A 23,113-nucleotide genomic window follows, 5' to 3' on the forward strand; every position below is an offset into this window, starting at 1 on the left:
AAGCAACCAGAGCTTCCAGGGACTAAGCCACTACCTAAAGACTGTACATGGACTGACCCTGGACTCTGACCCCATAGGTAGCAATGAATATCCTAGTAAGAGCACCAGTTTAAGGGGAAGCCCTAGGTCCTGCTAAGACTGAACCCCCAGTGAACTAGACTATGGGGGGAGGGCGGCAATGGGGGGAGGGTTGGGAGGGGAACACCCATAGGAAGGGGAGGGGGGAGGGTGATGTTAGCCCGGAAACCGGGAAAGGGAATAACACTTGAAATGTATATAAGAAATACTCAAGTTAATAATAAAAAAAAAGAATATGATTGACTTGTATGAATACCAATAACATGTTAAATCTAATATATGAGGTTTGTAATAAAACATAGTTTTCTTCAAGCTATGCAATAACTTCACACATGATTTAAAAGTTAAGAAATATTCATTGATTCATCTGTGTTTTGTCTCGGAACTTTTGAATTGAGTTTCTGTCTGGTCTTAACAAAATAATGTAGCATTTCGGGATAAAGATACACCCTAGCAGGCCCATACTGGAGGCCAGAATAGAAAACACTTCAACTGCTACCATGACTTTTCCCTTGGAGCTATGGTAGACAGGAAGGAAGGTGATCCAAACACTGCAGAACACCAGCATGCTGAATGTCAGGAACTTGGCTTCATTGAATGTGTCAGGTAGATTCCTGGCCAAGAAAGCCACTGTGAAGCTCACTAGGGCCAGAGATCCTAAGTATCCAAGAACACAATAGAATGCCATAACTGAGCCTTTGCTGCATGTGATGGTGATGCAGCCATGTTCAGAGTGTGTATCAATGTCAACAAAGGGAGGTGATGTCCATAGCCATATTCCATAGAGAATTATTTGGACAACTGTACAGATGGGAATGATGTATTTAGGTATCCTTGATACCATCAATCCCCTCATTCTTCTGCCTGGAAGAGTGATCCTGAAGGCCAGAACCACAGTAAGAGTTTTGGCCAAGACTGTGGACACGGACACAGTGAACAGAATTCCAAATGTAGTCTGCTGTAGGATACATGTTGTAGTATTTGGATTTCCAACAAAGAGCAAGGAGCAGAGAAAGCAAAATATAAGGGCCGTTAGCAGAATGTAGCTGAGAGTACGGTTATTAGCCTTCACAATGGGAGTTTCTCTGTGCTTCAGAAAGACCCCAAGGACAAGAGCTGTAAGTACAGAGAAGCACAGGGCCAGGCAGACAAGAGCCATCCCCAAAGGATCTTCATAAGCCAGAAATGTCACAGCTTTTGGCAGGCAGTGGGTTTGCTCTGTGTCGGCATACCAATCTTCTGGACACTTCACACACTCCTCTGAGTCTATTGGCAAAACAAAGAATCACCAGCATAGCTCTGCATTGTCTCTAATTCATAGGATATCTCAGCCAAAGATTCTGAAGAACCTTAGCACAACCTTCCTTCTTTGTTGCTATGAAGAACCATAGCTCTAAAGCAGCATTTCTTATTTTACAGTATCTTTCATATATGTGGTAAAAGAAAACCTTTGGTGTTTGTGTTATAAATAAAAATTTTATTTACCTTGCATATTTATGAGATATTTTAATTATCTTGAGAGTAAGAAAAAATATATTGTGTCTTAGCAATTTGGTACTGTATAAGAACATAGCTAATACTTGGCCACTTGTAGTTGTCTCAATTTTATACACAGTGTTCATGAGAATGTGCCAGTTGGGTTCTCAGAAAAAGTTGGATTTATGTTAGCTAAACTGTCTGAATTAATAACCTATGGGTCTATTTTCATATGGTCATAGGGACATAGGAATCTCTCCCTTTAAAATTCTGTTTATCAGGGATAAAGATTCTATTGCTCAAAGTTTAGATAATGTGAAATTATTGCCTTACAAAGAGATACTTCACATTTCCACCACTTTGGGTTTTGTTTACACATATTCATTTTAGGGAGGCATGGCATTTACATATCTTTCAGTTCTACAATTGTAAAAGTTGATTTGTATTAACATACAAATGAAAGAAGAACTTCATGGAAAAGCAATATAAAAGAAATAATTTTCTAAATTCTACCAAATTGAGATGACACATAGTAAGAGAAATGGGAATAATTTTCCCTCCTAGGAGTTTTATATTCCACTTTGATATGTTTTGTTACTTTTATTGTAATTCACACATGTTACATTAAATTGAAGAATTATATATGTCCAATATTGATGCTCTCCACTGAGAAATATATTTTTTCACATAGTCTCTCATTTACTCAATAATATTGATTAAAATCATAGGTATATGCATTGCATTTATGTTTAGGCATATCATAATTAACATCATATACATATCAGAAGTCTTATTTTAGAACTCCTATAGAATATTAAAAGTAAATAAAAATATGAAAAAATTCTATCCAATAATGTTATATGTAGTCAATAGTGAGTTGATAATTAATTAACATTAGCTGTATATTTATGGGATAGTATCATAATCATAAAAATTATATGACATCTTTCATATGCTGTATTATCCTTAGCCCTTATTCTTCTGGCATTATATGCTAACCACTTCACAACAGCTCATTAATATTGATCATCTTTACAAAAATGCCAACCAAATGGAGCTTCCAGGGATTACACTACTACGGAAATACTATACATGACTGACCCAAGGCTCCAACAGCATATATAACAGAGAATAGTCTTCTTGGGGCACCTGTGGAAGTTCCCCTTAGTCATGTCAAGGTTGGACGCCCAGTGCAGGGGAATATGGGTAGTAAGGGGGGTGGATGGGGGGAATACCCGTATGGGGGAGTGATATGGGATGGGGGCTTATGGACAGGAAACTGGGAAAGGGAATAGCATTTGAAATGTAAGTAAAAAAATATATCGGGTTGCTACCCTCATGGAGAGCTGAAACCAAGAACTGAGGAGTGACTTCAGACCTGAGACCAGAGGTAAGACCAACTTTTCTGCCCCAAGTGACCTGTCTGTTGGACTCAGGACACACAAAGGCAAAACTCCTCTGGGACTGGACACTTCCAGTTTCTAGCTGACCCCAAAACTCTCTGATCCTGGCCCACAGCTCCCTGCTCCCAAGACCCGTGGGAGAGCTCATCGCCCAGACATGTGGGCAGTCCTGAGACTGCAGGGCAGGAGAGACCGTCACTTCTGCCCACCTTTACCCACATCCCTGGCCCAAGAGGAAACTGTATAGGGCCTCTGGGAACAGGAAGATAGAGGCAGTCAAGCTGCAGGAGCCTTGGAGTCCAGACTGCGCCCAGATCTGAATGGACCCGGTTAAAACAGTTCCCTGCACCCAAATCCCACATGAGGGAGAGTTAGAACTTCAGAGGGGCAGACACATCTGGAAAACCAGAGGAGACTAATCTCTGCCCACATTTCTGACTCTAGAGGAAAGCACCTAGCGCCATCAGGGCACCCTGAGCACAGGGACCCAGAAGTAGGGGTAGGCCCTTCTGCTTGCTGCCCTCACAGAGAGTTGAAACCAAGCCCTGAGAAGCAAATTAAAGCCCGAGACCAGATATAAGACCAACTTTTCTACTCCAAGTGACCTGCCAGGTGGACACAGGACAAATGCCCACAGGAACAGCTGAAAGCCAGTGGACAGGAAAGACTACATGCCCAAAAGCAGAAAACTCTGTTCCTGAAAGAAAACAGGAAAACAGGTCTACAGCACTCCTGACACACAGGCCTAAAGGACAGTCAAGCCAAAGTCAGAAATAGCAGTACAAGGTAACAAAATAGACAACCTGATAACAGGAGGCAAGTGCAGGAACCCAAGCAACAGAAACGAAGACTACATGTCATCATCAGAGCCCAAATCTCCCACCAAAGAAAACATTGAATACCCAAACACACCGGAAAAGCAAGATCTAGATTTAAAATCACATTTGATCATGATGATGGAGGACGTTAAGAAAGATGTAAAGAACTCCCTCATAGAAATGCATGAAAACACAAGTAAACAAGTAGAAGCTCTAAGAGAGAAAACACAAAAATCCATGAAAGAATTAAAGGACAACACAATCAAACAGGTGAAAGAATTGAAAATGGATATAAAAACAACAAAGGAAACAAAGGGAGACAAACCTGGATATAGAAAACCAAAGGAAGAGACAAAGAGCAATAGATACAAGCATCACCAACAGAATACAAGTGATAGAAGAGAGAATCTCAGGAGCAGAAGAGTCCATAGAAATCATCGACACAAGTGTCAAAGATAATGTAAAACAGGAAAAGCTACTGGCCCAAAACATACAGAAAATCCAGGACACAATGAGAAGATCAAACTTAAGTATGATAGGTATAGAAGAGAGTGAGGATACCCAACTCAAAGGACCAGTAAATATCTTCAACAAAATCAAAGAAGAAAACTTCCCTAACCTAAAGAAAGAGATGAACATAAACATACAAGAAGCCTACAGAACTCCAAATAGATTGGACCAAAAAACAAACTTCCCGTGACATAATAGTCAAAACACGAAATGGACTAAACAAAGAAAGAATATTAAAAGCATCAAGGGAAAAAGGTCGAGCAACATATAAAGGCAAACCTATCAGAATCACACCAGACTTCTCTTTTTTTTCTTTTTTTAAATTATTATTAACTTGAATATTTCTTATGTACATTTCGAATGTTATTCCCTTTCCTGATTTCTGAGCCAACATCCCCCTAACCCCTCCACCTCCCCTTCTATATGGGTGTTCTCCTCCCCATCCTCCCCACATTACCGCCCTCCCTTCAACAATCACGTTCACTGGGGGTTCAGTCTTAGCAGGACCAAAGGCTTCCCCTTACACTGGTGCTCTTACTACGCTATTCATTGCTACCTATGAGGTGAGAGTCCAGGGTAAGTCCATGTATAGTCTTTGGGTAGTGGCTTAGTCCCTGGAAGTTCCACACCAGACTTCTCACCAGAGACTATGAAAGCTGGAAGATCCTGGACAGACGTCCTACAGAACCTAAGAGAATAAAAATGCCAGCCCAGGTTACTGTATCCACCAAAACTCTCAATTAACATAGATTGAGAAACCAAGAGATTCCATGACAAAACCAAATTTACACAATATCTTTCTACAAATCCAGCCCTAAAAGGTAAATAAATGATGAAGCCCAATAAAAGGAGGCAAGCTACAACCTAGAAAGAGCAAGAAAACAATCGTTTTGCAACAAAACAAAGAGAAGACAAGCACACAGACATGATCTCACATCCAAGTACAAAGATAACAGGAAGGAACAATCACTATTCCTTAACATCTCTCAACATCAATGGACTCAATCCACCAAGAAAATAACACAGATTAAAAAAATAGATATGTAATGAGGACCCAGAATTTTGCTGCCTACAGGAAATACATCTCAGAAAAAAAGACAGACACTACCTCAGAGTAAAAGGCTGGAAAACAACTTTCCAAGCAAATGTTCTGAAAAAGCAAGCTGGAGTAGTCATTCTCATATCGAATAAAATTGATTTTGAACCAAAATCATCAAAAAAGATAAGGAAGGACACTTCATATTCATCAAAGGAAAAATTCACCAAGATGAGTTCTCAATCCTAAATATTTATGCTCCAAATACAAGGGTGCCTACATACAAAAAAGAAACCTTACTAAAGCTCAAAGCACACATTGCACCTCACACAATAATAATAGGAGATTTCAACACCCCACTCTCATCAATGGAGAGATCATGGAAACAAATTAAACAGAGACATAGACAGAATAAGAGAAGTTATGAATCAAATGGACTTAAGAGATATTTATAGAACATTCAACCCTAAAACAAAAGGATATACATTCTTCTCACCACCTAGTGGTAATTTCTCCAAGATTGACCATATGAATGGTCACAAAACAGGCCTCAGCAGATACAGAAAGAAAGAAATAATCCCATGTATCTTCTCAGACCACAGCGGGATAAAGCTGCTCTTCAATAACAATAAGGGAAGAATACCTACATATACATGGAAGTTGAACAATGTTCTACTCAAAGATAACCTGGTCAAGGAAGAAATAAAGAATCAAAGAAAAGTCTTCTTAGAATTTAATGAAAATGAAAGTAAAAAATACCCAAACTAATGGGACACAATGAATGTTGTGTTAAGAAAACTCAAGGCTCTGAGTGCCTGCAGAAGGAAACAGGAGAGAGTATATATCAGCAGCTTGACAGCACACCTAAAAGCTCTAGAACAAAAGGAAGCAAATATGACCAAGAGGAGTAGAAGGCAGTAGAAATAATGAAACTCAGAGCTGAAATCAACCAAGAAGAAAGAAAAAGGACTATACAAAGAATCGACAGAACCAAAAGTTGGTTCTTTGAGAAAATCAACAAGATAGATAAACCCTTAGCCAGACGAATCAGAGTGCTCAGAGAGTGTGTCCAAATTAACAAAATCAGAAATAAAAAGGGAGACAAAACAACAGGGTCAGAGGAAATTCAAAAAATCATCAGGTCCTACAACAAAAGCATATATTCAACAAAACATGAAAATCTGGAGGAAATGGACAATTTCCTAGACAGATACCAAGCACTGAAGTTAAATCTGTAACAGATAAACCATTGAAACAATCCCAAAACTCCTAAAGAAATAGAAGCAGTCATTAAAAGTCTCCCAACCAAAAAGAGCCCAAGTCCAGATGTGTTCAGTGCAGAATTCTATCAGACTTTCATAGAAGACCTCATACCAATACTATCCAAACTATTCCACAAAATTGAAACAGAACGAGAGTTACTGAATTCCTTCTATGAAGCCACAATTACTCTTATACCTAAACCACACAAAGACCCAACAAAGAAAGAGAACTTCAGACCAATTTCCCTTATGAATGTCGACGGAAAAATGCTCAATAAAATTCTTGCAAACTGAAACTAAGAACATATCACAACAATCATCCATTATGACCAAGTAGGCTTCATCCGAGGCATGCAGGGATGGTTTAATATATGGAAAACCATCAATGTAATCCATTATATAAACAAACTGAAAGATAAAAACCACTTGATCATTTCATTAAATGCTGAGAAATCATGTGACAAAATTTATCACCCCTTCATGATAAACGATATGGGAAGAATAGGAATTCAAGGCCAATACCTGAACATAGTAAAAGCCATATACAGAAAACCAGTAGCTAACATTAAACAAAATGGAGAGAAACTTGAAGCAATCCCACTAAAATCAGGGACTAGACAAAGCTGCCCATTCTCTCCCTACTTATTCACTATAGTTCTCAGAGTCCTAGCCAGAGCAATCAGACAACAAAGGAGATCAAAGGGATACAGATTGGAAAGGAAGAAGTCAAAATATTACAATTTGCAGATGGTATGATAGTATACTTAAGTGATGCCAAAAGTTCCACCAGAGAACTACTAAAACTGATAAACACCTTCAGCAAAGTAGCTGGGCATAAAATTAACTCAAATAAAGCAGTAGCCTTCCTCTACACAAAAGAGAACCAAGCTGAGGAAGAAATTAAGGAAATGACACCCTTCATAATAGTCCCAAATAATATAAAATACATGGGGGTGACTTTACCAAGCAAGTGTAATATCTGTTTTATAAGAACTTTAAGCCTCTGAAGAAAGAAATCAAAGATCTCAGAAGATGGAAGGATCTCCCATGCTCATGGATTGGCAGGATTAATATAGTAAAAATGCCCATTTGATCAAAAGTGATCTAGAGATTTAATGCACTCACCACCAAATTCCAATCCAATGCTTCTTAGGGTTACATAGAACAATTTGCAGACACAACTGGAATAACAAAAAGCCCAGGACAGCTAAAACTATCATCAACAATTAGAGGACTTCTGGAGGAATCACTATCCCTGATCTCAAGCAGTATTACAGAGCAATAGTGAAAAAAAAAAACCTGTATACTATTGGTACAGAGACAAGCAGATAGACCAGTGGAATATAATTGAACATAAGGAAATAAACCCACACACCTATGGTCACTTGATTTTTGACAAAGGAGCCAAAACCATCCAATGAAAAAAGATAGCATTTTCAGCAAATGGTGCTGTTCAACTGGAGGTCAGCATGTAGAAGAATGCAGATCAAACCATTCTTATCCTGTACAAAGCTTAAGTCCAATTAGATTAAGGACCTCCACATCAAACCAGATACACTCAAACTAATATAAGAAAAAGTGGGGAAGAATCTCGAACACATGGGCACTAGAGAAAATTTTCTGAACAAAACACCAATGGCTTATGCTCTAAGATCAAGAATCGAACAATGGGATCTCATAAAACTGCGAGCTTCTGTAAGACAAAGGACACTGTTGTTAGGACCAAATGGCAACCAACATATTGGGCAAGATCTTTACCAAGCCCACAACTTATAGAGGGATTATATCCAAAATATACAAAGAACTCACTAATTTAGACTTCAGAGAGACATATAACCATATTAAAAAATGGGGTTCAGAGCTAAACAAAGAATTCCCAACTGAGGAATGTTGAATGGCTGAGAAGTATCTAAAGAAATGTTCAACACCTTTAATCATAAGGGAAATGCAAGTCAAAACAACTCTGAAATTCCACCACATATCAGTCAGAATGTCTAAGATCAAAAACTCCAGCGACAGCAGATGCTGGCGAGGATATGGAGAAAGAGGAAGACTCCTCCATTGTTGGTGGGATTGCAGACTGGAACAACCATTCTGGAAATCAGTTTGAACGTTTCTCAGAAAATTGGACTTTGCACTACCTGAGGACCCAGCTATACCTATCTTGGGCATATACGCAAAAGATGCTCCAACATATAAAAAAGACACATGCTCCACTATGTTCATAGCAGCCTTATTTATAATAGCCAGAAGCTAAAAAGAACCCAGATGCCCTTCAACAGAGGAATGGATACAGAAAATGTGGTACATCTACACAATGGAATACTACTCAGCTATCAAAAACAATGACTTTATGAAATTCATAGACAAATGGATAGAATTGTAAAATATAATCCTGGGTGAGGTAAACCAATCACAGAAAAACACGCATGATATGCACTCATTGATAAGTGGTTATTAGCCCAAATGCTTGAATTACCATAGATGCACAGAACACATGAAACTCAAGATGGCTGGCCTAAATGGCCTTTAAAAGAGGAAAAAGAATACCCTTGGGCAGGGATAGGGAGACAAAGTTTAGAACAGTGGCTGAAGGAATGCCTATTCAGAGCCTGCACACGTGTTGCTCATACATATACAGCCACCGAGTTAGATAAGATGGATGAAGCAAAGAAGTGCAGGCTGACAGGAAGCATATGTATATCTAGCCTGAGAGACACAGCCAGAATATGCAAATACATAGGCGAATAACAGCAGCAAAGCCCATCTAGAACAGGACCCCTACTGAAAGAATCAGAAAGGTGTGAAAGAGCTGAAGGGGCTTGAGACCCCATATGAACAGCAATGCCAACCAAACAGAGGTTCCAGGCACTAAGCCACTACCCAACACTATGCATGGACTGACCCTGGGCTCCAACTGCATAGGGAGCAATGAATAACGTAGTAAGGGCAGTGGTGGAAGGGAAAGCCCTTTGTCCTGTCAAGGCTGGACCCCCTGTGAACAGGATTCTTGGAGGGAGACAGTCATAGGGGGAGGATGGGGAGGGGAACACCCATATAGAAGGGAGGGAGATGGGTTGGGGGAATGTTGGCCTGGAAACCAGGAAAGGGAAAATCATTTGGAACGTAAATAAGAAATACCCAATCTAATAAAGATGGGAAAAAAGAAATATATCTAATAAAAAAAGCAGGATCAAAGAATAAAGGGAATTTATATAAATAGTACTGAAAATATAAAAATTATTTTCTACTATATAAACCAATCTTAAAGCCTTTACAAAAAAAAAATAGATCATCTTTTTTCCATGTGATATCTCTACATCTGGATTTACCTTTGACTTTAAACTACATTAATTTTTAATATATTTCTAGTCATAATATTTTCTAATAGTTAATTTTTTATAATTATACTATTAAAAATTACTTCAATCACCTAATATATAATCAATATTATTAATTTAAAAACTGACTCTTGCCTCACAAGCATGTAACCACAACTATTTATGTCATCTCATAGCTGATTTGCTTATATTCATGTCAGTTTTATGCCTTAATCACAAATTTTATTTCCATGTGTTACTTTCATCACTGACCTGTGAACAAGATGACAACATAAAATATAGCATATCCATTGATTTTATGCTTGACAGGATAATTGACCACCAAAAGAATGCATATTTATTAAACTGAACATAGAATCTTTGAGCACCAGATCATTTTCAGTAACCTATCTGGGAATTAGTATGATATGGCTATGAATGATTTGTATTTTCAGTTTGATCTACATATTGGTAGAAACAATAACAAGTAATAAAATATGTGAAATTTCTGAGAAAAGTAATACTTACCATAATATTTAGCTCTCAAGCCTATTTCTCTGAAAAAATACACCCTTACATGGGTCTAGTAATAGTCAAGAAATGTGACTGAAGCAATAGTGTGAGTGTTTTATCTAGGGGAAATACTACTTATCATATAAATTGATTAAAATAAAAGGAGATTTTATCTTTAAGGTTCCTTTCAGGCTTTTTCATATACATAATGCATGTGGAACAAGATAGTCAGTCTGAAGAATTTCCTCCCAAACCATGCAATGACCTGTTGTGTTGGAAATCTCATTTGCAGGACATCGGGAACAATCAAAACAGCAGTCTGCTTTTCCTTCCTGATGGGATTTCTTGAAACCAGGATGGCAAGGCATACTGCACACCGAAGTGGAAAACTGAGAAAAATATGTGTAAATAACAGATATCACTTTCTCCTTCCATATATAGTATTTTTCAAAATATTGACATATAAATGAACTTATTTTCAGTATATTTTAATATAAAATGCAATGTTACCAATATGTAAACATGGATTCTGCTACATAATAGCATGAATATGTAAATTAATTCAAGAAAATATATAATCCTCGAAAATGGAAAATGAAATAAATACAACGAAAAAGTGCTGCTTAGAAGTTTAACTAAAATTAAAATTTGAGGCAACCTACCTGTCTACTTCCTGTGGCCCACTCTATCATGTCTTCAGATAAGAAGAGTTGTTGGTCATGTGCAAAATAAGGAGAAAACTGTCCTACTTTCACCTTTAGTACATAACCTTGTGGAAAATTCAAAACGTTGAAAATGTCATACATTGCATCTAAATTTCTTCCTTGATTAATATTCACTGGGTCTCCTATAGGATTGATAAGTCTTACATTCTTCAGAAAGTCATTTACCTAAAAATGCATAACCTTATTATTAATTATACTAACACTTTAAGGACTAACACTTTTGTGGAGGATATTTTTTTACTCTTTAATCTCTCATTCAAAATTCTTTAATGCAAAGTAATTAACAAACATGTTAAAATAACATTGTGTGTGTGTGTGTATGTATGTGTTTAATTTATGTGTATTGAGTCTCTCACTTAACATAAACCTTATGGTCTTTTGGCTTTGCTCATTAGCCACATATATATATGTTTAACGAGGGATATTTTTTCCTTTCAAATACTGGGATTCATCCTTGCCCAGTTTGTAACTAAGATGTTGGTATCCAATTTAGATACTAATTGAGGTGGAGTATGTTTATTTTAAATGTCAACTTGAAACAACCTAGAGTCATATTTACCTGCATGCATCTAGGAATTAGCCCTTCCCAACTTTCCAATACTTTTATATCTACTTGTTGGAGACGCATATTGTGAAAGGCATGGGCCACAGCATAAACAGCATTATATATGTTGTAACGCTCATCATTCATGGCCATGTCAAAACTGTGCCACGGTAATAATTCCAATATAGTATTAGATAAGCAATGATTCAGTGTTTTGCATTCACATACAGACACTGAACAGTTAAAATAGATCCATCCCAATCTCACCAGAGAAACAGCTTCTGGGTAAGCAGAAAAGTTTGTTTTCTGAATAAAATGCTTAAAAGTAGAAATCTCCTGATAATGGTGTGACAAAGACAAAGTTCCATGGAAAGAGTCAATGGTGAAGTCTCTTGACCTTGAGATGACATCCCATTGTGAGGTAGTGATCCACAATCTCCATATGCCTAACATTTCCCATCTTCTAAAGCTCACTTCTAGAGTAGAGTTCACATTACCATAAATGATGACAACATTTGCTGATGATGTCATTATTTGAAAATAATAAGTCTCAGCCCTTTCTATGTATAACTGCATGTTTGCTGGGATCATATTCACAAAAGCTAAACAAATTTCGTTTGTCTTCACTTCTTCTTTCATATCTGAGAGAAACTGAACACCCTGGTCATCATCTAAGATAACCAGTCCCACCCATTTCCAGAGGAAATGAATCATCAAGGATACCATGGCAAGAACGAGGCTAGTGTCCTTTGGTGCGATCTGATATAAATGAGGAAACAGATCACGGTCACTCAGACTATCATGAAATGGTCCATATGTAACCTAAATAAAACAGAATACCAGAAGTAACATGAGAAATGACACTGGCAAGAAGTTAACTTTAAGATCTGAAATTTAAAAGCCTCATTTGCAAATAGGAGAAAGGACTATTTGTTTACCACATTGAAATAATATTTTCCTTCCAGTAAGTTGGAAAACTACTGACCTTTCTCCATAGTCTATAAAATTCTTATTTCTAAATTTAGCATTTTTCTTTCAAATTTAAAGCATTAATATTACATGAGAAGAGTTTTCTTTTTCATTTTATTTACATTTTAAATGATAGACAGATACCAGGAACCAAAGTCAAATTGGGATCAGATAAAGCATTGAATTAGTCTCTTAACTGCTAAAGAAGTAGAAGCAGTCATAAAAAGTCTCCAAAACAAAAACAAAGACAAAAAAACCAGGCCTAGTTGGTTAAGGCAAAGATGGGTTTTTCTCTTCTTTGTAAACCATTATGGTTATGCAAATCTGCAAAGACACTATCTCAGGATTCTTGAAATATCTACAATCAGCATCTCCTGAGCTCTGAATGCTTCTGGACTGAGCTCAAACCAGAGAGACACGAAGCAGCACACAGCACACCAACCCACAGCTGTATCAGCCTCCTAAGCGGTAGGCTCTAACCAGACACCCAGAGATGAGGCATAGCCACTATTCCACCCCTGCAGGGAACCAAGCCTAGCAGCCAGAGTTCCATCTTCCTTCCAGTCCAAACCTGTAGCAGCAATGGTCAGGGGGCAGCATATCATGCCATACTCTATACCTCTGGCTATCTCCCAAGACTGTGGTTCTAACATGGCACACAGCATTCACAGATCATCACACCACTTCCCAGTCCACAGCCCTTCCTGGCTCTAAGGAAGTCTGCTCAAACCCAAAACATACAGCCCCACCTGCCTGGAAGGAGTACTGTTTCAATGTAGGACACTCATGCTAACACCAGAGACAACTAGATGGTGAAAAGCAAGTCAAGAATATAATCAACAGAAGCTGAAGCAATATGGTAACATCAGAACCCATCTCTCCTACTCCAGCAAGCCTTAGATATCAAAACACAAATGAAAAGAAAGACAGTAGCCTTAGCTACCATCTCATGAATGTGATAGAAGCCTTAAAGAGGAGAAAATAATTCACATTAAAAACAAAATCGAACATATAGAAGCCATTAAAGAGCAAACAAATACATCTCTCAAAGAAATGCAGGAACATGTAAACAGGTAAAGGGGATTAATAAAACAGCCTAAGACCTAAAATTGGAAATGGAAGCAATAAAAAAAGACAAATGGGGGAGCCCTGAAGATGTAAAACCTAAGAAAAAGAGCAAGAACTACAGACCTAAGCATTACCAACAGAATACAAGAGAAGAAAGGGAGAATCTCTTATAGTATTCAAGATACCATAGAAGAAATTGATACATTGCTCAAAGAAACTGCCAAGTGTAAATTTTTTCTAATTCAAAACATCCAGAAAATTTGGGACACAATGGAAAGACTAAACCCTAAGAATAGTAAGAATAGAAGAGAGTGAAAACTTCCAGGGCAAAGGGCCAGAAAACATCTTTGACAAAATCATAAAGGAAACCTTCCCTAACCTAAAGAGATAGTCACATACATTTTTTAAAAAAAGCCAACAGAACACCAGATAGTTGGACAAGAAAAGAAAATTCTCATGCCACATATAAGTCAAAATACTAAATATAATGAAAAAATAAAGAATATTAAAAGCTATAAGAGAAAAAGGCTAAGGAACATATAAAAGCAGATCTGTCAGAATTGCACCACACTTCTAAACAGAGACTCTAAAATGCAAAAGATCCTAAACAGATATACAGACTATAAGAGAACACAATTTCCAGACCAGGCTATGATACTCCCTCAAACTCTCAATCACTATAGATGGGAAAAAACTATATATTCCATGAAAAAACAAAATTTAAACAATATCTTTCTATGAATCCAGCCCTACAGAGAATATAAGAATGAAAATTCAAAAAAAGGGGAGGGTAACTACACCCAAGAAAACACAAGAATTGCATCATCTCATAACAAAAACAATAGAAGAGAATCACACACACACACACACACACACACACACACACACACACACACAAAATACCACATCAAACAACAACAAAAATGACAGGAACTAACAATCATTGATCATTAATATCTCTCAACATCAATAAACTCAATTCCACAATTAAAAAGCAACAAAAACTAACAGACTGAATACGTGAACAGGATCCATCATTCTGCTGCATACAAAAAACACACAGCTCAGCAACAAAGATAGACACTACCTCAGAGTAGTGGAAAGTGCTGGAAAAAGGTTTTCCAAGAAAATGTATCTGGTGCAGAAAGAGACAGGAGAAAGGTCCAGTGGACCAGGGGAAGGAATGGAAATCTTTAGCTGCTTTGGAGGATCTCTAGGAAATCCCAGAGACCTGGGATAGGGAAGGCTACCAGAAATCAATGTGGCTGACCTTAGCTGAGATGTCTAACAGGAGAGGCATGGAATCTGTAGAGGGCAACTCCTTTAGCCATGCAAGACCCCCCAGTGGAAGGATAAGGACACCAACCCACTCACTAAACTTTCAAACTAAAATTTATCCTATCTAAAAGAAATGCAGGGATGGAACAGAGGCTGAGGGAAAGACCAATCAATAAACAGCCCAGCTTGAAACCCATCCCACGGGCAAGCATTAATCCCAGACATTATAAATTATGTTTTTTTATGCTTGCAGACAATAATCTAGCATAGCTATCCTCTGAGTTGTTGTACCTAACAGTGGATGGAAACAAGCATTTACCCGCAGACAAATATTAGACAGAAGATAGGGACACACATGGAAGTGTTGGGGGATGCAATGAAGGCCCAGTACAAGATGGAAAGTTTGCAGGAAGACCAAAAGGGTCTACAAATCTAAATCCCTGGCAGTTCTCAGAATCTGAGCCACCAACCAAAAACCTACACTGCTTGGAATGAGGCCCACCACCATATATATATATATATATATATATATATATATATATATATATATATATATATATATATATGTGTGTGTGTGTGTGTGTGTGTGTGTGTGTGTGTGTGTGTGTGTGTGTGTGTGTGTATGTATGTATGTACATAAAACAGAAAGGCAGCTCAGTAGTCTTGGATCCTCTATCTGGCCTCAGTGGGAGAGGAAGCACCTAATCTGACAGAGACTTGATATGCCAGGGTGGGGAGATACCCAAGGGGTTCCCACCCTCTCAGAGAAGGGGTGGCAAAGGACTCAGTGAAGGATCAGCATTTGTGATGTAAACAAATAAATAAAATATCAACAAGTAAAGAATGAAGAAAGGAAGAATAAGAAAGAAACAAAGAAAGAACATGTGTTTTAAACTCTACCCATTACACTTAACATCACCTGTGGAATTTTGAAGAGCTGCAGGAGTGTTCCCACTCGGGCAGAAACTGTCCATGTTGGTCCTGTAAGTGCTACATCACAGAAACTATACTCACAGATATAATTAGGATTCATCTCACCAGACTTTGAGAGCATATTTAGGTTATTGAGATCTGTTGATGTAATGTCACACTGGTCTCCAAGAAAGGTAAATCCCAAGGTAGAGTTAGGTAAAAGATTAGGGTTCTTGTTGATCTCTTCTATGGCAAAAAGCATTACCAGAACATATGGGTATGTGTTCACTGGCAAACTGAAAACAAGACACAGTAATTACTGATGTGGCTCCAAACATAATAATCTTCAAATCGAATACAATGAGTGTTATGTACTAATGATATTTATCCCCTAATTTTCTGTGTTGACAGAATCTCCTTTAAGGGTAAATTAATATACAGTATGCTTCTAGGAACTAATAGTTGATAAACGGGAACCATTCAGAACTGTTTCATTGTGAAAGTTCATAATAACTTTTCCCCTCCTACTCACACAGGAATGTTATCAACTGACCTAATTCCATTCATGAATCAGAAGTATCCTATTAACATACAGTTAATTGCCTCATGTCTTCATTAGAGAAATAACAAAAATGAGAGTATTTTTATTACTGCTTCTATATCAATTCTTGTTATAAGTGTTTAAATAAATTATATCATCTTAGTTCAACACTTGAATGTCATATAAATCAAGAGATTCATTATTTTTCACAATCTGTAATCTGTTGTACAGCATATTTTTAGATGTTTGTGTTGTTTTCTATATTTCATTAGTCTTTGCTTTAAAGGGTAGCTCTTGCTCTTACATTCTCCCTTTTTGTTCTTGCTTTCATATTATTGATTGATTGTTTTCTTTTTATTTCACTTAATTTTAATGGTTAATCAAAATGGTGAATTTTTATGGTTGATATTTTCAAAGAACTTTCTCTTTATTATTTTGATTGCTGTTAAATTCTTTAACTTCTATCCATTCATTTATTTTCTGAGCTTAAGTACAATATTCTGTCTACTACTTTGTGATCAAAATAAGAGTATGAGAACGACCTTTGCTCCTGGCAAAGTAAAGCTTTTTGGGCCTCAAATTACTCCATAAAGGTTAGTATGTTGAATGAATAATTTGTGAATAATTTTGTGAAAACAGTTTCTCTGTTAGCCATAGGTATATTTTTAAGCCATGTGCACATCTTAAGTTTAATTTTTAAAAGATTCATGGGGGCATTTACACTGCTGTGTGTGAAGAAAAAAACTGGAAACCAGGGAAAAAGAATAGGGGTGGGCGAGAAGGGAACATGATCTTGTATTGGGAGGGGGGAAAAGGACTGAAGCCCTGAGAAGCAACAGAAAGGATAGAAACAGGCAACTTTGAGAGGAAGGAGATTGCGAAGACACTCTAGAATGTACCATAGACCTGTAAAGTGAGAGACTCTCAGAACTCAAAGTGGGGGATACCCTAGATGAAAGACCCTACAGTAGGGAGACAGAACTAATTGAATCCACCTCTGGCAGAAAGACATGGAACCAAGTGAGGGATTGATTTGTTATCCCACAGCCAAAGCTCTGACACATGATTATTCCTGTCTGAAAGAAATGCAGGTATGGAAATGGAGAAGAGCCTGAGGAAAGGAAGGTCCAGCAAGAGGCCCAAAGTAGGATCCAGCTCAAAAGGAGGCCTCAAGATCTGACACCATTACTGAAGCTATGGGGCATTCACAAAAATGGACTACCCTGACTGCTCTCCAAAAGACCCAACAAGCAGCTTAAAGAATCAGATGCAGATACGTGTACCCAACCCATGAACAGAAGCTGCTGAAACCTCTGGCTAAATTAGGCAAAAGTTCGAGGAAGCTAAGGAAGAGGGCAACTCTGTAGAAGAACCAGCAGTCTCAATTAACCTGGACCCCTGGTATCTCTAATACACTGGATTATGAAACCGGCAGCATGCACCAGGTAAGATGACGCCTCCAACACATATACAGCAGAGGACTCCCGGATCAGTCAGAGAAGATGCATCTAATCCTCAAGAGAATGGAGACCCCAGGAAGTTTAGAGGTCTGATGGGCTGGGTGAGGTGAGGAAATCATTGTGGAGAGGGAGAAAGTGTGGGGGTGGAGGAGGAGAAGATAGGTGGACCAGAAAGGGAATAAAATCTTGAGTGTATAGATAAATAAATAAATAAATAAATAAATAAATAAATAAATAAATAAATAAATAAATTTAAATGATTTTTTAAAAAAACCTGGAAGCCAGAAACTGGAAATGATCCAGGTGTCCCTCAAATGAAAAAAGGATAAAGAAAATGTGGTTCATTTACACAAAGTAATACTACTTAGCTATTAAAAACAAGGGTATAATGAAATTTGCACAGAAGCAAATGGGAAGAACTAGAAAATATCACCCTGAATGATGTAACCCAGACCCAAAAAGACATTTATGGTATGTACTCACTTATAAGTGGACACTACCACACTTGCTCTTGTAGTAGATCTTGAAGTCAGAAATGATGATGCCTCTACAAGTTCATTTATTGTTGAAAACTGTTTTCACCATCCTAGGTTATTGTTATTTCAGATAAATTTGAAAATTGAATTTTCTATCTCTGTGAAGAATTGGGTTGGAACTTTGATGGGATTGCATTAAATCTATATATTGGTTTTAGTAAGAGGGTCATTTTTATTATGTAAATTCTGTTGATCCATGAGCATGGATCCATGATCCTTGATCTTCTGAGGTCTTCTTCAAATTCTTTTTTCAGAAACTTGCAATTCTTTTAATATAGATCTTTCACTTGTTTCATTACACATTTTATACAAATAATATTTTACATTATTTGTGATTATTGTAAAGGGCATTTTCTCCCTAATTTCCTTCTTAACCAATTTATCCTTCGTGTAGAGAAAGACTACTGATTTTTTAATGCAGAAAAAGACCAATAGATCAATAGAATAGAATTGAGGACCCAGAAATAAACCTACACACCTATAGATACTTGATCTTTGACAAAGAAGCCAAAACCATCCATTGGGAAGAAGAGACATTTTCAACAAATGATGCTGGTTCAATGAGTGATCAGCATGTAGAAGAATGCAAATTGATCCATTTTATCCTCTTGTACAAAGCTCAAATCCAAGTGGATCAAGGACCTCAACATAAAACCAGATATACTGAATCTAATAAAAGAGAAAATGGGGGAAATCCTCAAACATATTGGCACAGGGGGGAATTTCCTGAACAGAACGCTAATGGCTCAGGCTCTAAGATCCAAAATTGGCAAATGAGACTTCATAAAATACAAAAGCTTCTGTAAGGCAAAGGACACAGTAAGGCAAAACAGCAACCTATAGATTAGGAAAAGATCTTTAACAATCCTGAATCCAATAAAAGGTTAATATCATTCAGATGCTCCCACTCCTTCTTAAAGGGGGGGAAATATACATAGGAGGGAATATGGAAGCAAAGTTTAGAGAGGCAACTCAAGAAATTACCATTTAGAGCCTAACACACATGTGGCCCATAAATATACAGCCATCAAAACTAGATAAGATTGATGAAGCTAAAAAACATTGCATGCAGAAAAGGACTGGAAATATATCTCTCCTGAGAAACACATCCAGAGCATGTCCAAAACAGAGATCAATGCTAGCAGCAAACCACCGAACTGAGAGTAGGACCCCCTTGGAAGGAATTAGAGGAAGTATTGAAAGAGTTGAAGGAGCTTGTAAACCCATAAAAACAACAATACCAACCAACCAGAGCTTCCAGGGACTAAACCACTACCGAAAGACTATACATGGACTGACCCAGGGCTCCAACTGCATATGTAGCAGAGAATAGCATTGCTGGGGCACCAGTGGACCCCCAGTGCAGGGGATAATGGGGAAGGGTAATAAAGGGGATGTACAGGGGGAATACTCATATGCGGGAGGGGGAGGGAAGGGAATGGGGGCTTATGGACAGGAAACCAGGAAGGGGAATAACCTTTGAAATGTAAGTAGAGAAATATATAATAAAAAGTTTTTAAAAATGGTGAATATCCAAAATATGCAAAGAACTCAAAAAGTTAGACTACAGAGAACAAGCATCCTTATTAAAAATGGGGTACAGAGCTAAACAAAGAATTCTCAACTGAGGAATCTTGAATGGCTGAGAGGCACCTAAATAAATGTACAACATCCTAAATAATCAGAGAAATACAACTCAAAACGACCCTGAGATTCCACCTCACACCCATCAGAATGGCTAAGATCAAAAACTCAGGTAACAGCAGATGCTGGCAAGATGTGGAGAAAGAGGAACACTCCTCCATTCCTAGTGGGATTGCATTCTGGTACAACCACTTTGAAAATCAGTCTGGAGGTTCCTCAGAAAATAGGAAATAGTTCTACCTGAAGACACAGCTATAACAGAGCGTATACCTATAAAATGTTCCAAAATGTAACAAGGACACATGCTCCACTATGTTAATAACATCCTTAATTATTATTGCCAGAACCTGGATACAACAGATCTCCCTCAACAGAACAATGAAATCAGAAAATGTGGTACATTTACACAATGGAATACTATTCAACTATAAACAATGAGGACATTATGAGTTTTGCAGGCAAATTAAAGAACTAGAAAAGATCATCCTTGACCAAAAGGATGTGCATGTTATGTGCTCACTGATAAGTGACTATTAGCCAAAAAGTTCAGAATACCCATGGTATAACCCACAGAAACCAAGAAGTTTAACAAGAAGAAAGACCCAAGGGAGGACACTTTATTCCCACATAGACAGGGGAAGCAAATAATCATTTAAGTCAGATGGAGGGAAAGACCTGGATGGGAGAGGGAAGGAGGAGAAGGAAAAGGAGAAAAATCAGGTCTGAGGGTAGAGGAAGAAGAGTAGAGAAGCCCAGAGGGCCGGGAAAATGAATGGAAATTTGCAGCTCCTCAGGGAAATGAAAACGTTACACAGCAGCAAATCTCAGAGGCTGAGATTAGATTGTACAGAGTCTAGAATCTTCCAAGACCAGCCCTAGGTTAGCAGAGGCATTAAACCTCTGAGACAACAATTATAACAGGAGATGAAAAAATACTTTTACAAAATTTAAGTTGACATTTTTGAAACAGAATGCCTACCAGTTATAGTTTTTACCTGATTCAAAGGAATATTTAAAATAAATGTGTCCTGTATCCATGAAGAAAGGAATTAAGATTGAATATATAAACAGAAACATGGAAATTATAAAAGCTGTTCTATGTCTGATTCCAAAGCTATAACCACAAATAAAAAGTATTCAATGTAAATATATACATTTTAATTGTCATTCCCTATCATTTAAATGATGTTTAATTTGTTTGAAAAGTCATTGCCCACGAAATTTTTCAGTTCTACCTCACCACAATTTCCCTTTGCCTCTCTATTTCTTCATAGGGTAATTTATTAGCTGACCAAGACATCTTAAAACTGCTGTTTCTCTGTATATATTGTATTTACTGCCCATGGTACATTTAGAGAGGAACAGAAAATGTCTTTCAAAAGAATAAGTTATACCATTGTACCTTTAGTAAACAGATATTACCCCACAGAATATGCATATTTAACAAAATTATCCACCTTTGTGCATGGAGAACAGGACTTAAATACATAAAGGGTAGATACTTCCGACTAAGTATAAGAAATATTTGTATGAGCCACCAGAATCAAAATGTACACACTGCAAAATGTACAAAATTTGCATGTACAATATGTAAGTCACCAAGAGAAGAAATGTATTATATGTATTAAATGTATTATAATCAAGAGAATTAATAACATGAAAGTATTTTAAAATAATACAGTAAGAATATTCAGTAGTGAAAAGATAACACAACTTATAACATTCAATTTTACTCTAAAATGTTGGCACCTACCCATAGTAACATCTCTGATATAAGATAATTGAAAGAGCTATCATTTCTTTCACTGACATCTTCTGTTTTTTCAGAACTACAAGTATTTCACTAGAATCTATTAACTCTATAATTATTTGAATTTTCAAAGGTAGACTATGCAACAAAACCTGACACAGAGCATTCTTCAAATGAGTGGTTGTGATATTGCAGGCTAGGGAAAATTAAATGAAAACAAAAACCACAAAAATATCAGTGTACAGTCCTCTCATAACTATAGTAAATTTCATCTCAAAAAGCCAAAGAACATAGATAGCAGGATGTCCTGGGATGCAAATAGTCTGAAAGAATACATAATATGTATGAATTCACCTATCCAAAGGAAGAAAACAAGTATAAATTGGCTGTTTTCTCAGGATTGGTATATTTCATATTTATGTTAGGCAGTTGAAGGAACATTCTAATGCTAAACTAATTCCAGTGGTTTGAATTGTATTTCTATGTGAGATAACTGTGTCCCAAGCATACAATGGCAACTCTTGAGAAAGGGAGGAATCTATGATAAGAAAAATAGGGAGTGCTATCTCTCCTACATCCCATCTTTATAAATCAAAGTCTATAAGAAAGAAAGATAAAATAAACTGATCCACTTCTAGAAGGGAAAAAAGAAAAACTAAATTTCAAGTGTTTCCTAAATTGATATGAGTTTGAAATGGGGAGAGTCACTTAATGCCTGTCTTCCCAGTTATATTTCAGTAACAGAAACATGAACACACAACGGAAGCACTCACGGAAAATCCAGCAGCACCCTGAAGTGATCTTCCACTAGATGAACAGGTATTGTGAAAAGGATGAAACCACAGTCCTTCCTCATGTTGCTCTCAAGATTTTCATTGTGATTTATTCTCCAAAAACAAGTGGCTTCTGGAAAACTGCACAAGATGAAAGAAAGTCTTAGCAGCAGGAAGAACACAATCAAAGTGTACGCCTTTTCCATGTCTGCCATTCAGTAAGCCTGAACAGAGGTTACATGTGCAGTCCCATGGACACACTCTGATCATGTAGTCATGGACACGTGTGTGCCTGGTTTTTATTACCATTACTGACTGGAGAGGCAACTCAAATTGTCCATGAATCCCTGCCATTCAATCTGACCACAAACTCCCCGAGCTACTTTCTTCTGACTCTGACCAATTGTCCTTAGAGGAATGCAAACAATTGGCCCAAGGGCTTTACATTTGAAGTAAATATGAACCATAAGATGGAAAATATGTTTTTAAGATCGTCC

At 37.4% G+C, this 23,113-nt stretch overlaps 1 protein-coding gene across 1 annotated transcript; it reads right to left on the reverse strand.

Annotated features, from left to right (window-relative positions):
• Positions 1–401: 401 nt before the first annotated feature.
• Positions 402–22,831, reverse strand: LOC148004517 (vomeronasal type-2 receptor 116-like). Its single transcript, XM_087559395.1, has 6 exons — positions 22,617–22,831; positions 15,920–16,208; positions 11,701–12,507; positions 11,079–11,306; positions 10,682–10,805; positions 402–1,344 (listed from the first exon to the last, which is right to left on the reverse strand). The coding sequence occupies exons 1-6, from the start codon at positions 22,829–22,831 to the stop codon at positions 434–436; spliced, it is 2,574 nt and encodes an 857-aa protein (XP_087415521.1). The 3' UTR covers positions 402–433.
• Between the last annotated feature and the right edge of the window lie 282 nt (positions 22,832–23,113).

Source organism: Rattus norvegicus, chromosome 7 (genome assembly GCF_021556685.1).
Source record: "Rattus norvegicus strain SHRSP/BbbUtx chromosome 7, alternate assembly SHRSP_T2T, whole genome shotgun sequence".
Classification (NCBI taxonomy): domain Eukaryota; kingdom Metazoa; phylum Chordata; class Mammalia; order Rodentia; family Muridae; genus Rattus; species Rattus norvegicus.